This window comes from Pagrus major, chromosome 12 (genome assembly GCF_040436345.1).
Source record: "Pagrus major chromosome 12, Pma_NU_1.0".
Classification (NCBI taxonomy): domain Eukaryota; kingdom Metazoa; phylum Chordata; class Actinopteri; order Spariformes; family Sparidae; genus Pagrus; species Pagrus major.
Window position 1 is genome coordinate 26530300 of NC_133226.1, and position 15485 is coordinate 26545784.

Here is a 15485-nt window from a genome sequence, read left to right on the forward strand (position 1 = left end):
TAGCTGCCAACGAGCTGCTGCGGCTTCACCTCGCTGAACCTGAACCGTCGGCCATGTTGGCGGTGTTGAGGCCTTTTGGAGAGTTTCAGACACAGACTGCGTCTTTCTGTGCGGTTAATTGGACTCAAAGACCGGCGAGGAGGGACAGAGGCCGGTGTTTTGGATTAACGAGCGACTCTGTTAGCGCTAACCGGCAGACAGCAGCGGGAACCGGTGAGCTCTGGAGGACGCAGCCGGAGCCTCTGGAGGAAAAGAGCACAGTTTGGTTTGTTTGACACTTTCGGGATTAAAAACTGGATTTATCTTCACTCGTGTCTGCCACAACGAGTCGTGGAGGCGCAGAAATCCACTGCGATGTACCGTAACTCTCAACTGACTGCTGCTGGATGGAGGAGAAAGGGAAAGTGACTTTACTTCATGAAGGTGAAGAGAGGAGATGAGAAGAGCAAAGACCTGCAGGACAACAGGAAGAAACGGAGCATCTGGTGAGAGGAGCCAAGATGGCGACCAACGGTTTCTGTCTGTTTTTGTTTCTTTTTATTGAAACATGAATTGTTTACAAAGATTTCAGGTACAACAAATAGTAACACATACAAAACAAATATAACGCTACTTAAGGACATCAAACAATGAGAATACAAATAAATAAATGCACAAAACTAAAGATGAAAATTAAATAGAGAAAAAACTTTGAGTTTCATAGAGAGCTGACGTCACGTCTTCTTCCGGTTTCCCTCACGTGACCTTATTTCTGACAAACTTTGTGGTAGTGAATGAAGACAAAGCTGTTAATAATAAATGCTGAATTTTAATCATAAATATTCATATAAAATGAAAGAAACAGTCAAATGAAAATAAAGTGAGATGTGTTTTATTTGTCCCATTTATTAATACAATTCGGCATTTGTTTGCAGTCACTGGGTCACATGACATGGAAGCTATTGAAAATAAAATCTGAATTTCATAATATTCATACAAAAGAAACAGTCAAATGTAATAAAAAGAGATGTGTCATATTTGTCCCAATTACAAATCGGCATTGGTTTGAACTAACTTCACCTTGGTGGCTCAGAAAAGGTATAAAAAAAGATGAATATCACAATAAATCTTAAACCAAGTAGTCTCAATCTTTCCCTAAGATCCCATTTGAATTTAATTTATTTTTAATATTGGAATTTAGACTCTGGCAATGTTTAATGAAGTGTTTCTTATGTAGCTCTACACTGTTTACACACAGTGGCTTATTCACTTCTAGTGCCAGCAGCAGCGTGTGGTTGTTACACGTTGTGTCCACTAGAGGGCGCTCACACATCACCAATACTTTAAACTGATGTGTTGGACGTTGCTTCTGACAGTGAAACATTAGACACTAAACATGAAAACAAAGTGGTAATAATCCAGCTGCAGGATCAGTTACATATTTAACTGATATAAAACATGACAAATATAAATAGAAGTGTAGGTCTGTCAACGTTTAAGGTGGCAATGATTCATTTATATTTTGGATATATGCAGTGTTTCAGTAGCACTTTATTTTAACCCCTTTCTTTAGTATTTATAAACACATTATAATGTAGTTGTAAGCAGTTTTTAGGACATTATTTAGTTTTCTTTACGCATTTGTTGTAACAACTAATCATTCAGTCTCCTTAATTAGATTCTTAATTAATACCTGATGGCCAAATGCAACCTGGTTATAATCATTTGTCTTAAACAGTATTAAACCTTCCTGTGAATGATGATTATTAAACACTTTATTAGACACTGTACAGATTTATTCACAACTTTCATGACATGTATTTTTTAAAGCATTCAGTTACTGTTTCTATATGTTGCAGATGCTTCAGTGAATGTTGTTATAACTGATTACAGCTACAAACACAGTAGTGTTACAAACAATACAATTTATTAAGTGTTAATATGCTTTTAAATCTAAACAAGGGGCGTTTATAATAAAGTGTTTCTCTGTATTCTGTTAGCAGCTGTACGCAGACGAACATAAAGATCTTTTTAAATGATTGGAGACTGTTTATCCTTTAGTTCCCGACACTTCCCGAGTTTCCGACTGAAATGCTGTTTCTTTCATTACAATATCATCTTAACATTTAAAGTGAAGAGTTGAATGTTTGGAGTGAGAGGTTGGTGCTGCAGTGTTGTCATGTCATCACAAACACACTAATATATTCAGTAAAAGGTTTATTTTGAATGATTATTACAATTCAGTGTCTTTTTAACAATCTTCAACACCAACATTCCTGTTTTTTAAAGTCTAAGTAAGAAGCTGTGTACAAGCAAATAATGAAGCATCTCCTTATTGATTATGATCATGTAAACTGAAGTCATCATGAGCAGCGAGAGCCTCCGTGGCTGAACAGACACAGGAAGGAGCGCCGCCTGAACAAAGTCCAACATTTACAGAACAACAAGAAGACGTCAAAGTACCGCCCATCATGTTTGATTGACAGCTGATCTGTGTGCAGTGAAGAAACGCCACAACAATCAGCTCTCAGCAACAATGATGGAAACACAACAAGTGTGAAGACATGAAACACAGAATTTAACCCACTGACCCTGAAATGACTTCTGTCTATCTGAGTTCACAAAACTCAGCAGAGTCTCCAGGAAGCCAGCCAAACCGAAGTCCAGCATAGAGAGGCTGAGTGAATGTGGTCTGGACTCTGTGGAGGAGAGTGATGGTTTCAGAGACGCTGTAGAAGGACAGAATACCTGCACTGTGATCCAGGTACACTCCAACTCTGGAGGACACAGGACCTGAGACGGGAGTTTGGACTTTGTTGTAATAAAACTCATAACTGCCTGTGGAACAATCGAAACTCCAAGATTTGTTATTGTGTCCAAATCCACATTTCTGTGAGCTCCCTGCTCTTCTGATATTCTTGTATGCGACTGCTACACCAACGCCTCCTCTTCCTCTCCACTCCACCTCCCAGTAACAACGTCCAGTCAGACTCTCTCTACTCAGGACCTGCTCCCACCCAGTGAATCTGTCTGGGTGACTAGAATAAGACTGATGTTGACTGTATGTTGCTTTTCTGTTCCCCTCAGATAATAACAGAAGTGTGTTTGCTGTGTTTGGATCCAGTGTGATGTCACATGCATATCTTAAGAAGTCAGCTCTGGTCTTGGGCTCTGGTTGTGGCAGTAAAACATCCACTTCAGTCTCTGTCAGTGAGATGTTTGTCCATGTGTCTCTCAGGACGTCCTGTAGTTTGTCTCTGACCTCTGACACAGCTGCTGTCAAATCCTCAAAGTACTTCAGAGGACGGATATTGATGCTGGATGAGTGTGTAGACTCACTGAGTGCTGACAGTGAGGGGTAGTTGTGTAGAAACTGGTTGTGATCCTCTGTGTGTGAGAGCTTCTTCAGCTCAGCGTCTTTCCTCTTCAGCTCAGTGATCTCCTGCTCCAGCTTCTCCTGAAGCTCTTTGACTCGACTGACTTCAGTTTCCTGCTGGGATCTGACCTGCTGCTTCACATCAGAGCGTCTTTTCTCCATCAGACGGATCAGCTGGGTGAAGATCTTCTCACTGTGCTCCGCTGCTTCATCAGCAGAGCCATTGATGGCCTCCACCTCCTGTTGAAGCACCTTCACATCTTCCTCTCTGTCCTGGATTCTCTGCTGGATGTGTTGTCGACTCCCCTCGAGCTCTCTCTGCCTCTCAGTCCTCTCTGCTGCAGCTGACACTGTGTCGTGGCCTTTATGTTCCTCCACAGAGCAGAGATAACAGATACACTGCTGATCAGTACGGCAGAACATCTTCATCACCTCATCATGACGAGAGCAGATGTTCTCCTGGAGCTTCTTGGACGGCTCCACCAGCTTGTGTTTCTTTAATGGAGCCACATCATAATGAGGCTGGAGGTGTTTCTCACAGTAAGAGGCCAGACAGACCAGACAGGACTTGAGGGCTTTCAGTTTCCTCCCAGTGCAGACATCACAGGCCACATCTTCAGGTCCAGCATAGCAGTGATCAGCAGGAGCAGCTTGGAGTCCAGTCTTCTTCAGCTCCTCCACTAAAACTGCTAACATGGTGTTTTTCAGCAGCTCAGGCCTCGGTATGAAGCTCTTCCTGCACTGAGGGCAGCTGTGGATCCTCCTCTCATCCTCTGTGTCCCAGTGATCGTTAATACATTTCTTGCAGTAGCTGTGTCCACAGGGAGTAGCCACCGGATCCTTCAGTAGATCCAAACAGATCGGACAAGAAATTATGTCTCGGTCCAGCTGAACTGCTCTCTGCGCCATTTCACCTCTCAGTGACAACGACTGTCTGAGCTTCACTTCCTGATGACTGAAGTCAGAATGACGGAACAAGACAAGCAGAGAGAAGAGGATGTGGTTATCAACTGTGTTTCCTCTTTTACAACGAAGCCTCAGTTAAAACCTGCTCCACATTTGAAAACATCAAAGTTTTTAGTTGTAAAATGTTTCTTGGCTCCTCAGGCTTTGCTGATATTTCTCTAACTCTTCCTCTGATTCTGTTCACTTTTCTTCTCCTGGTTAAAAACAGCTGACTGACAGCAGCGAGTTATCAAACTAAACCCTCATAAAGATTCAAGCTGCTGTATAATAGTTGTCTCACACAGTTAATGATCTACTTTGAAGCGTTCGTGGCAAAACAGTTGAGCTTCAGAATCTCATCCTGAGTCAAAGCAGCATTTCAAGCTTCAGACATGTTGAAACAAAACTCATCAGACAAGTTATTAGTGAACTGTGAATCCAGAAGGACGAGAATGAACCAGATATAATAATCAGTTTTTTCTTTGTTTCTTAACTTTTTATTAAAACATGAATTGTTTACAAAGATTTCAGGTACAACAAATAGTAACACGTACAAAACAAATATAACGCTACTTAAGGACATCAAACAATGAGAATACAAATAAATAAATGTACAAAACTCAAGATGAAAATTAAATAGAGAAAAAACTTTGAGTTTCATAGAGAGCTGACGTCACAACTTCTTCCGGTTTCCCTCATGTGACCTTATTTCTGAAAAACTTTGTGTGGTAGTTAATGAAGACAAAGCTATTAATCATTTTATTAATAAATATTCATATGAAATAAAAGAAACAGTAAAATGTAATAAAAAGAGGTGTGTCTTATTTTTCCCATTTAGAAATACAATTTGCATTTGTTTGGATTCATCCAAAGTTATTTATTTTGAGTTATTTATTATCTTCTAAACATAGTTTTGCAAAAATAAATAGATAACACATTAGCATCAGAATAAGTGTTCTGCATGAAATCAGTCTAGTATTTTTTTAATCACCATTTTCACTAATATCATCAAGTCAGCATGAAGAAACATTGTTTTTGTGTAAATCAAACAAACAACAGGATATTTTATTGATGGTCTCTGAGGTCACGGCTCTTCTCACTGAAGAGGAGTGACCTCCGCTGTCTATTCAAGGATTTAATATTCCAGACGTACTTGGTGCTTCCCATCATCCCTCCGCCACTTTGATTTTGATGCATATCTCAAAATTGCAAAGAGATAAAATAAATAATCAAATGTAATTGTGGAAAGACTCCATTTGGTGGTTGGATGAGGTGCTCGAGCTCAAATGGTTAAAAATGGCTTCCACATATCTGTCCGCTGTCGTGGACGCCGTGCATGAAAGGGTTAAAGGCTTCCTCCACCAGTTTTCTTCAGGAGTACTACTGCATATGTGGAAAAAGTAGTATAAAGCTGTTTGTGGCTCCAGAGTAAGCTGCATGTAATCTGATCACTTGTCTCCAGTGATGTCATGTAGTGGTTCAGTGGCATTGTGGGTAATGTAGGCAGCAGGTTTTGGAAAGCTGTTGGACTTATTACAGACAGTTTAAAAACAAACGATCAAAGTGGATACAGCAGAAGCAGATATCACCTTGTTTATTCCACTCACTCATATGCCTTTGCAAAACACGGTGCCTACATTACCCACAATGCAACTTAGGCCATCTGGAGCAGGCTGAGAGACTCCTGAACTCATCATCAACACTCCACCATGAAGCATTTTTACACAACTTAAAGTTCTCTCAGTCTTTTAGATAAATTGGGGCAGAAATTGTTAAATGTGATGTCAGATTTTTATCGTCACACCCAGGTATAACAAAACTTTGTTTGGCTTCTCTTAAAGGGAAACGCCACCAATGTTCCACATTAAGGTGTGTCTACAGGTGTTGGGGAGAGCGACTGCATATGTGAATAAAGCAGCATCGAGCCTGTTGTGGCTCCAGAGGAAGCTGCTTGTAATCTGACTTTTTTTATGCAGTAGCTCTCCCCAGCACCTGTAGACACACTTTAATGTGGAACATTGGTGGAGTCGCCCTTTAAAGAGCTGCATCGCACCAATTTCTTACCCCATTTGTGTCGATTTCCCTCTTAAACACAATTGAGGACTTGTAATTGCTGTTTTGATCACAACACATATACTTACATTACATTTCAGATATTGTGCAGTCTTTGCAGATTCCTCCTGGTGACTGTGTATTACTCCACAGCTGAAAATAGTCCCCAACACGTGCAGTGTTTCTTCCTGTTTGGTTAATGTGCACCAACAACTAACTCACCTCAGCGCTCCCAGTTCACATCATGGACTTTATTGTCCCTCAGAGCCAAATTTCATCATAATTGTGTTTGTATTGTAATGTAACTCTGAGAAAAAAGTCAGAATCGTGAGAAAAAAAGCGTCAGAACTCTATTTTTTATACAGTGACACTAAAGTTCCCACAAATTATCAAAGAAATATGAATTTAAATCATTTAAAACCTGAGTTTCTGAGCCCTCATTAAGTGTAAAGTGCCACAGGCCGTCTGCAGTAACTTCTGTCATCATCACAACAATTTAAATAAAGTGATTAAAGTGAATAAATAAAAACAAGAACAGCAACAAGAAGTAACTTTTCTTTATTTTGGCAAATTAAAAACGACTGCTTCTTTAATTGTTGCATGGGACACTGGTATCAGCTGCTTTGTCTTTGATTACAGCGCCCCCTTCAGGTCAATTCATGTAATGCATGATTAGATTTGTTTTAAGCTTCCTCTCAGTCAAACATATATTACACACAGTATCAACACAAACACACATTGGCTCATTTTACACACAAGCTGCCCTGTTTGCCCCCGAGCTGAAACAAAGGGAAGAACAGGAAGAAAACCCTCCAAATATTGCACAAAATGGCAAAAAGTTGTTTATAAAATTGGCCAAAGTGAAGAGAAGCTGTGATCGACCCTATAAAAGTGTATTTAAAACAAATAAATATTCACCTTTTTTTTAAATGTTTTGTTTAAAATGGAGCACTTGTGACTGATCACACATACAAAACCTTGTGGACACACTTCACAGGAGGATGGAAGAGCAAAGACGGTCTGCTCTTTGGTTTCACAGGTGGACGGATGCATGATGGGAAGCGACGGCAGCCTGTACAGCAAAGAGGTCGAGGAGAAACGCACAGAGAGACAGTAAGTCATTAAATCACAGCTGAGCTCCATCAGCTCGTTCGTCAACAGCGACCTCCTCAGCGGCAGGTCTTCACCTTTCTCAAGTCAACATTACAGTGAAATATCTGTGATGTGTTTGTGTGTGTCTATAGTGCACGAGGCCTCTTCGGGGTGATCTGTTGGCTGGCTTGTTCCTCTTCCTGGAGGGCAGAGCGGAAAGACTTGACTTTATCTGGAAGAAGAGAGAACGGCACAGGTGACGACGACTCAACAGAAACGCTCCAGTTCAACAGCTCTGAAGCCCCTTTCAGACATTAAATACTCAACATGGCCGACTTCATCCGTCTGTTCAAGAAGCAGCTCTTATGTTAAAGGAATAGTTCGCCCAAAAAGGAAAATTCAGTCAGTTTTCTCAACATGAAGTCTCGTCGTCCACAAAACATTTCTGGAGCTTCACAGCAAAACAGAGTCGCAGCATTCTGCTAAACGACTGAAGTAGCTCGGGTGCAGAAGCCCGGAGGGGAAAGTGAGAATTTTATATTTCTGGTGCTCCATTTTCTAAGCTCTAAAATTGAAACAAAGGAAAAAGTAAATAATAATAATTCAGGAGAATTTTTTTTTCATGTGTGTGAAACCCAGTGGGGAAAAATTCACGTGGTTCGACACATGAAAAAAAATTGATTTGAAAAGACGTTATTCAACCCTCTTTTAGAAGTGCTATTTTAAAAGAAACTTGATTTTTGAGCATCACTCCTGACGCTTCTTGCAGCTGCTAAGCTAAAAGCGTCAGCGCACCCCGTCTGAAGTTGGTGCACGATCTCAACTGCACGTCAAAGGTGGAAATAACATCTTTTCAAATCACTTCAGGATCTCGGGGCTTCTAGAGACTTGGATTACACCGGACAAACTGTAAGGAGCCATTTTATGTTTTGTTGTTTTTCCAAGTCTCTAGAAGCCCCGAGATCCTGAAGTGATTTGAAAAGATGTTATTTCCACCTTTGACGTGCAGTTGAGATCGTGCACCAACTTCAGACGGGGTGCGCTGACGCTTTTAGCTTAGCAGCTGCAAGAAAAGTTGATTTTCGCCACCTCAAAGCGTCAGGAGTGACGCTCAAAAATCAAGTTTCTTTTAAAATAGCACTTCTAAAATAGGGTTGAATAACGTCTTTTCAAATCATTTTATTTTTTCATGTGTCGAACCACGTGAATTTTTCCTCCACTGGGTTTCACACACATGAAAAAAAAAATCCTCATGAATTATTATTATTTATTTTTTCCTTTGTTTCGATTTTAGAGCTTAGAAAATGAAGCACCAGAAATACAAAATTCTCACTTTCCCCTCAGGGCTTCTGCACCCGAGCTGCTTCAGTTGTTTTGCTGTGAAGCTCCAGAAGTTTTTGTGGAGAACGAAACTTCACCTGACTTTCCATCAGCATGGGGGGAGATTTTGTAGTGTTTGAGAGAGAGAAACCAGCGTAAAGTTAAAATAATACGCAGACTCCAAATGTAGAGCAATTTTTACCTGAATTTTCAGAAAATCTGTGAGACAAAATGCAAATATACTCAAGTTTCCATTGCAGCTAATAATAATAATAATGTCCATGATCGTTTGATTAATTGATGAGACTACAACGGGTCAAAAATTGCTCGTCCCAATTTTCCAGAATCCAAAGTGACGTCTTCAAATTTCTTCTTTTGTTCAACCAACAGTCCAAAACCCCCAAAAGACTCTTCATTAAGCTTCATTCTCTGGTTTAATAGGAACGTGAAGGGTTTTAATAAAATGATCTGATCCGAGGTGATTCGTTAACAATTAAGTACGAGACATTTCTGTGTCCTCGTTACAGGTCCACGTGACCACGGAGCTTATTCAGACACCAGATCGACACGTTAAACTGCCGCTTGATGAAAATAAAAAGGCTTCGTGTCCGACAGATTTAATGACAGCTGATCTTTACCTCTCAGCTCCGTGAGAATGTCGATCTTCTGGTCCAGGATTTGTTCCAGCTGAGTCGCAAACGACTCGACGTCGTAGTCGACCTCCTCCGTCATCTCCAGCAGCACCTTCTCATCCTCCAGCCAGCGGATCGACTCCTGCAGGGACAGACTGCACTTCAGCACTGTCTGTGCTGGTCTCACTTTATAATGTGAGACTGATGAAGACAACAGGAATAAACTGAGAACTAAACTGTGAAAGAAATGAATAATTCATTGGGATTTGTTTCTGTGAGAGTGCAACCACCAAACAGTTTCCTGAGCTTTAAGTTCCTGCGCATCACGATCCTCTTTTTAACTTTTTAGGTGTTTGTTTTATTTTTTAAATCAGTTATTATATTGTGGTTATTTATAAAGTGAGATACAGTAGAAGTATTGACATAACATATTAAAAAACAAACAATTATTTTGATTATTTGCAAACAAATAAGACTGCAAAAAAGGGTAAAAACATTATATTATATCAGGGACCTCCCTTCCCTTTAAAAAGTTTAGATAGATACATTTTAAAAAAGATGAAGCAAGCTAACGTAATTTAGGAAAATGTAAAGATAAAGACCTGAAAACTAACCAATCAGTTGACAATGATCCAATAAAAACAAAGAAATGTTACATGATACGATGCATAAAATTATTCTATGGTTTTCTGTCTTCACTGCACTATTTAAAACAAACACACTGCTGGGACTCACTAAAAACTGACTTTCTGGATAAACTAGCAAACCTGAACCTACAGGAGACCTCACGCCTCGTTTTAACTTCAGAGATCATCTTTTGTTTTTGCTGTTGTTCGTGTTGAACATGAAACCAAAACTCAACTTTTTTTTTCCCCAATGCAAATGATGATATTTCATTAAACCAAGTAGTCTCAATCTTTCCCTAAAATCCCATTTGAATTTAATTTATTTTTAATATTCGAACTTAGACTATTATGAATGTTTCCTATGTAGCTCTACACTGTTTACACACAGTGGGCTTATTCACTTCTAGTGCCAGCAGCAGCGTGTGGTTGTTACACGTTCTGTCCACTAGAGGGCGCTCACTCATCACATTATTAAGTTTCACACTGGAGCTGAACCTGGTGTCCAGAGTCAAAGTCCTGTAACTGATCCACTCATCCAGCACAACAACTTCCTGCCTCTGTGGACTTTTTCTCCTCTTCATACTTTGTCAACTGACTCTCTTTGTTTGTTGAGTTGTTGTCCTGATTCCCTGTGATTGGCTCAGCTGCGTCAGAGCTATGAGACCAGTGATGTGATTTGTTGTCAGTGAATTTATGAACCGCTGCTGTTTTTAAAATGCAGGCTGTGCTGTACCTGGAAGACGGCCCTGTGGTCCTCCAGAACCTGCTCCTCCATCTCCACCAGCTGAGAGACGGCTTCGTGGAAAGTGAAGAGCTGCGGGGAAACTTCCTCCTCCTGCCGAGAACACAAACACGGCGGTTCGAAAACATGAAGACTGCTGTTGGCACATTAAAATCCCTCCATCCAAATCATCTTAAAACACGTCAGGTACGTTCACTGAACCAGATTTTGCTTACTGCAATAATTCCTCCTGTTCATACTGGACAAAATTCACAGTTCTGTGCACTAAGACTGGATTTGTAGTGATTACAGTTGTTGTCAATAGGCTTTCGAAAAAGGTTTTGGGCTGGTATGAACAGCTGGAATGATTACAACAAGCAGAAATACGAGTTGTGTTTTGTTTCTCCTTTAACTGATAAATCAAACCCACATCGACCTGAGTGGACGAGTAGCTGAGTCTGTCTTACGTTCTGTTCGCAGAGCAGCTTCAGGTCGTCTCTTTGTGGAGAGCTCCCGACTCCCCACTGAGCCTCCAGCACCTCCAGCTGGGTGACGTGTCCTCCCTGATGGCTGTCCAGCGCTGCCGCAGGGTCCACGGTGAGCTCCTTCACCCTGACAACACATCAGCGCTGCTCGTCAGACAACAACGCGGATGCTGGCCGGTAGATACGTGCATACATGCAGACGTGTTGCTGGTGGAAAAAGCTCAGCATGCCAAAGGAGCAACAAGCAATACGGACTGAGTCCATGCAGGACATCAAGCCTGGAAACAATAAAAGCAGGTCAACACGGAACAAAATGGATGGTGGAGGAAAATAAAGCAGAAAGTAATGACTGAGAAACTTGGGGAAGCAACAGAAAGTGATTAAAGGGAAAAAATGTGATGTGATGTTGATGTGATGTTGTGAGACGTTGGATAAAGTGATCGTACTCATAAGTAGGAGAGAGCTCAGAGCGCCCTCCTCCGCCCCCGCTCTGAGAGAAGGGGATGTCTGAAGGACTTATCCCGAACTCCTTCACTCTGGAGACATGACGGGACAGAGACACAAAACCACAGAAGAAGAAGACGAAGAAGAGGAGACAGGAGAGGATCGTGTTATGCTGCACATGTGTGATATGAACTCGATCACGTCCTGCTACGATGTTTTTGCTGCTTGATACAAAAAGAAAACACATGATTCTCATTTTCCATCATTTTTACAATGTTTTTCTAAAAAGGTGCAATATTTAAGAATCCATCAAATTTATCCTACAAACAAACGGGGCAGCAAATCCCCAGAGCAACCGCTAACTGCTAATTTGGCTAGTTACTCTGCCCGAACTGGGAGCTCAGAGCTTCAGGGGGGAGTGTGTGCTGGTGTTGTTTACTATGGGACTATCACCCTGTTAAGGGGCTAGCTGGTTAGCATGCTAACTTGAATAGATATCTCTGCTGCAACACAATACAAAAACTTCTTTGATGTCTAAACTGTTATTTCTTCACATTGTGTTGATAACTTTATTTTTAAATGTTTACACTTAAATTCTTACATATTGCACCTTTTAAACTAAAATGTGTTTTACAGGTAGCAACAATGAATCAAGACATAAACTCTCATTAACAACAGGTCAGATGTGTGACGAGGTGTTTTCATCTGATATGAATCAAAGTGTAAGTGATGTGATCAGCTGATTAATGGATCAACGGCTGCCAGGATACAAAAGAAATCACTATGAACTCAATTTGATTTCTTCTTTAAAGTTTCATGTGGAAGTGAGGATGTTAATGTTCCTGCAGGTGGAGATGTGTTTTTATGTTCATCTGAGAGAAATACCAATAATGTTGTACAGTCACGAACAAATAAATTCTGAGGGTCCTGAGAACAGCTTGTGTATTCACTTATGGAAAAAATAAATATTTCTGATTCTGTATTATTACCTCATTAATATTGTAAATATTAATAAAGTGACACCTTCTTGAAGTCTAAATTGCAGCACTTTGTGGGATTTTTGTATCAACTTTTTTTTAACACCATACATTAAACTAAAGGTGAGTTGCGTCTCTTCGAGTGTCAGTATCATCTGTTTTACCTGTTGGCGTATCTCAGCGTGTTCAGGGTGTTTTCACATGACGCCATTCCAGGAGAGATGGTCGCAATCTGTGCAGGGGAACATCAGAGAGTTAGATCAGTGTTGCATGAATGTTTCTGTCCACAGGAGGTGCAGAAACACACACAGATCCGTCTCCATCTCACCATGCATGTTCTGGAGTTTTCTCCTATGAAGGAGTCCCTCAGCACTTGGGTTAACTTGCTCGCTCTGAACGGAGTGTGAGGTTTGTTTCGGCCCAGAGCTCGAATACACTCCTGCAGAAAGACGGGAACAATTTGTTAATAAACAGCTCGTTAGTGCTGGAAAAGTCTGTGGACGACTATTTTTGTTGCTTAGAAAAATACTAGAACTGATGAAGAGATTATCAAAATAGTTTGTAGATAATAGTAGATGAGTAATGAATTGTTGCAGCTCTAACAGTGATCAGTTCTTTATGAAATGGTCTCAAATTGGACCAGTAAAGGGTTAACTAATGTAGAGGTTCACTAAATAACTTCAATTCTGTTTTTTTTTATGTGGCATAATGATTATTAAACAAATCTATGTTCAATAACTACAGTTCTGTCCACCTCCTGTTGTTGAGCCATCTCAGAAGCTCTGAATAATCTACCATGTCAGTCATTACTGCACAGTGACTGAGTGAAGGTATTAAACAAAACTGTTCAGTCTGTCCAGTGAGGCTGCAGGTTATCTTAAATACTGAGGAGACGACCTTTAGTGCCAGCAGGCTCTTGTTGATCTCAGCTCCTTCGAGGCGAGTCTGGCGGTCAGCGCTGGACGTGTCCGCCCCCCTCTCGTTCCCCGCCAGGTCGATGAGGGAGAACTTTCCGTGCATCTTCCCCCGCCGACGCAGAATGATCTGGAACACGGCGTGGCTCCGAGAGGAGTGAGCGTTCGCCGAGGTCTGACCAGAAGTCCTGAAGGAGACGCAGGGACGGAGGAAAAAAACACCACAATGCTTATTCTTGTCCAAACATTATTTAAAGTCATTTCATATCAACGCACCAGAAAAAACTGAATTTCTCTTTAAAGGGATTAATAAAGTACTTCTCTACCAGTTCATATCATGGAAGGACATCATCAAGTTCTAGTTTTAACTTTTCTAGTTACTAACTTTTGAAAATGACAGATTCTTACAGAAGCCAATGTTTTTTATCTGGTGATCTAAGTCTGATCTAAATTATTTTCTCTCCTGTGTTTATGACTTGAGATCCGGTGGGGAAAAAAGTTTAGCCAGGATATAATCTTTCTGAGGAAAATTTTCATGTGTGAAACTGAGTGAAAAAAAGGATTTTTTTTTTCCCCCCCGTTTTGACAGATGGAAGAAACAGAACTTTGAAAATGTATCCTGTTTTTTCTCCACCAGTTCCCAGACCCAAAAAATTCAGATTGAAAAAAAACAAACCTAACTTGGTTTACACAAAAAAAAGTCCTCTGAATTATTTTGTTTCACAGAACATTCCCCCCACCCCATCTGTGGAACCGAGTGAATTTTTAGTTTTTCCATGAGTGTAACCGAGCAGCTTGATCGGCCTTTCAGTTTTTCTTTTAAATTTTCACAGATGAAAAAAAGGAACTTCAAAAGATTATCCTGGCAAAATTTTTTCCCACCAGTTCTCGGACAAAAAAATTTAAAAACTCTTATGAATTTTTTTTTAATATAAAATATATATCTATAAAATATAAATATATATATTTTTTTGATTAAAAAAAGGAACTTTGAAAGATGATCCTGTTTTTTCTAATGAAAGAAAAAATATGGAAAAAACAAAAACAAAAATTTTCTATGAAAAAGTTTTTTCATAATTTTTCAAAAGGAACTTTTCATGTGTGAAACTGAGTGAAAATAGTTTTTTCTCTCTGGAGGAAATGTTTTCTCTCTCCTGAAAAAAACAAAACAAACAATCAAAAAAATGCTTGGTTTTACAAAAAAAAGAGAAAAGAAAATCACGTTTTTGCAGATGTAAATAAAGATTATGCTGTTTTTTTTTCCAACCAGTTCCTGAATGAAAAAAAAAATCAAAATTCTAATGAAAGGAAATTTAACTTTAAACATGACAAGCGTGGGGAAGAAATAATAAATAAAGAAATTTTGCTAGAATAATCTTTGTAAGCCTCTTTTTTTCCAAAAGAAAAGAAAAGAAAATCATCCTCTTTCCGAGGAACATTTTCTTTCTTTCCGTCCTGAAAAATAAAAAAAAATGTTGTTTGTTTTTTTCACATTTTCGCAGATGGAAAAAAAGGACTTTTTTACTCTCAAACTTTTTTTTCACACAGGTGAAATTTTTCTCAGGTGCTCGGTTTTACAAAAAGAATTCTCGTTTTCAAAGATGGGAAAAAAGGAACTTTCAAAGATTATGCTGTTTTTTTCCAACCAGTTCCTGAATGAAAAAAAAAATTCTAATGAATAATTTTTTTTTTTTACTTTAAACATGACAAATGTTGGAAAGAAAGTTTTACCAGGATAATCTTTGTAAGACTCCAATCCCCTCCCCCAAAAAAAGAAAGAAATGAAAATCATGTGTGTAACCCATCCGGAGGACATTTTTATAAATATTTATTTATTTTTTCACGTTTTCGTAGATGGAAAAAAGGACTTAGATTATGATGCTTTTTCCACACCAGTTTCCTGGACAAAAGAAGAAAAAATT

The 15485-nt window shown here is 39.6% G+C and overlaps 2 protein-coding genes and 1 long non-coding RNA gene across 4 annotated transcripts in view; 1 reads left to right on the forward strand and 2 right to left on the reverse strand.

Annotated features, from left to right (window-relative positions):
* Positions 1-12716, forward strand: LOC141005603 (uncharacterized). Of its 2 annotated transcripts, XR_012179884.1 has the most exons (5): positions 1-485; positions 7350-7465; positions 7597-7700; positions 10744-10950; positions 11224-12716. It is a non-coding gene; the product is annotated as an uncharacterized lncRNA (long non-coding RNA). The 2 variants fall into 2 exon arrangements; XR_012179883.1 differs by lacking the exon at positions 1-485 and having other exon boundaries at positions 6466-7465.
* LOC141005598 (tripartite motif-containing protein 16-like) lies at positions 2184-4433 on the reverse strand. The gene has a single exon (XM_073477511.1). It carries the CDS (start codon positions 4262-4264, stop codon positions 2588-2590), a length of 1677 nt encoding a protein of 558 aa, XP_073333612.1. The 5' UTR covers positions 4265-4433; the 3' UTR covers positions 2184-2587.
* The window catches only part of LOC141005595 (kinesin-like protein KIF2A), a 26939-nt gene continuing 19043 nt past the window's right edge, over positions 7590-15485 (reverse strand). The window contains exons 14-20 of the mRNA XM_073477508.1: positions 13547-13751; positions 12978-13088; positions 12814-12881; positions 11211-11355; positions 10756-10857; positions 9403-9538; positions 7590-7676 (exon numbers count right to left, since the gene is read on the reverse strand). Coding sequence (XP_073333609.1) covers positions 7591-7676; positions 9403-9538; positions 10756-10857; positions 11211-11355; positions 12814-12881; positions 12978-13088; positions 13547-13751 — 853 coding nt within the window. The 3' untranslated portion in view covers position 7590. The remainder of the gene's footprint in view (positions 7677-9402; positions 9539-10755; positions 10858-11210; positions 11356-12813; positions 12882-12977; positions 13089-13546; positions 13752-15485) is intronic.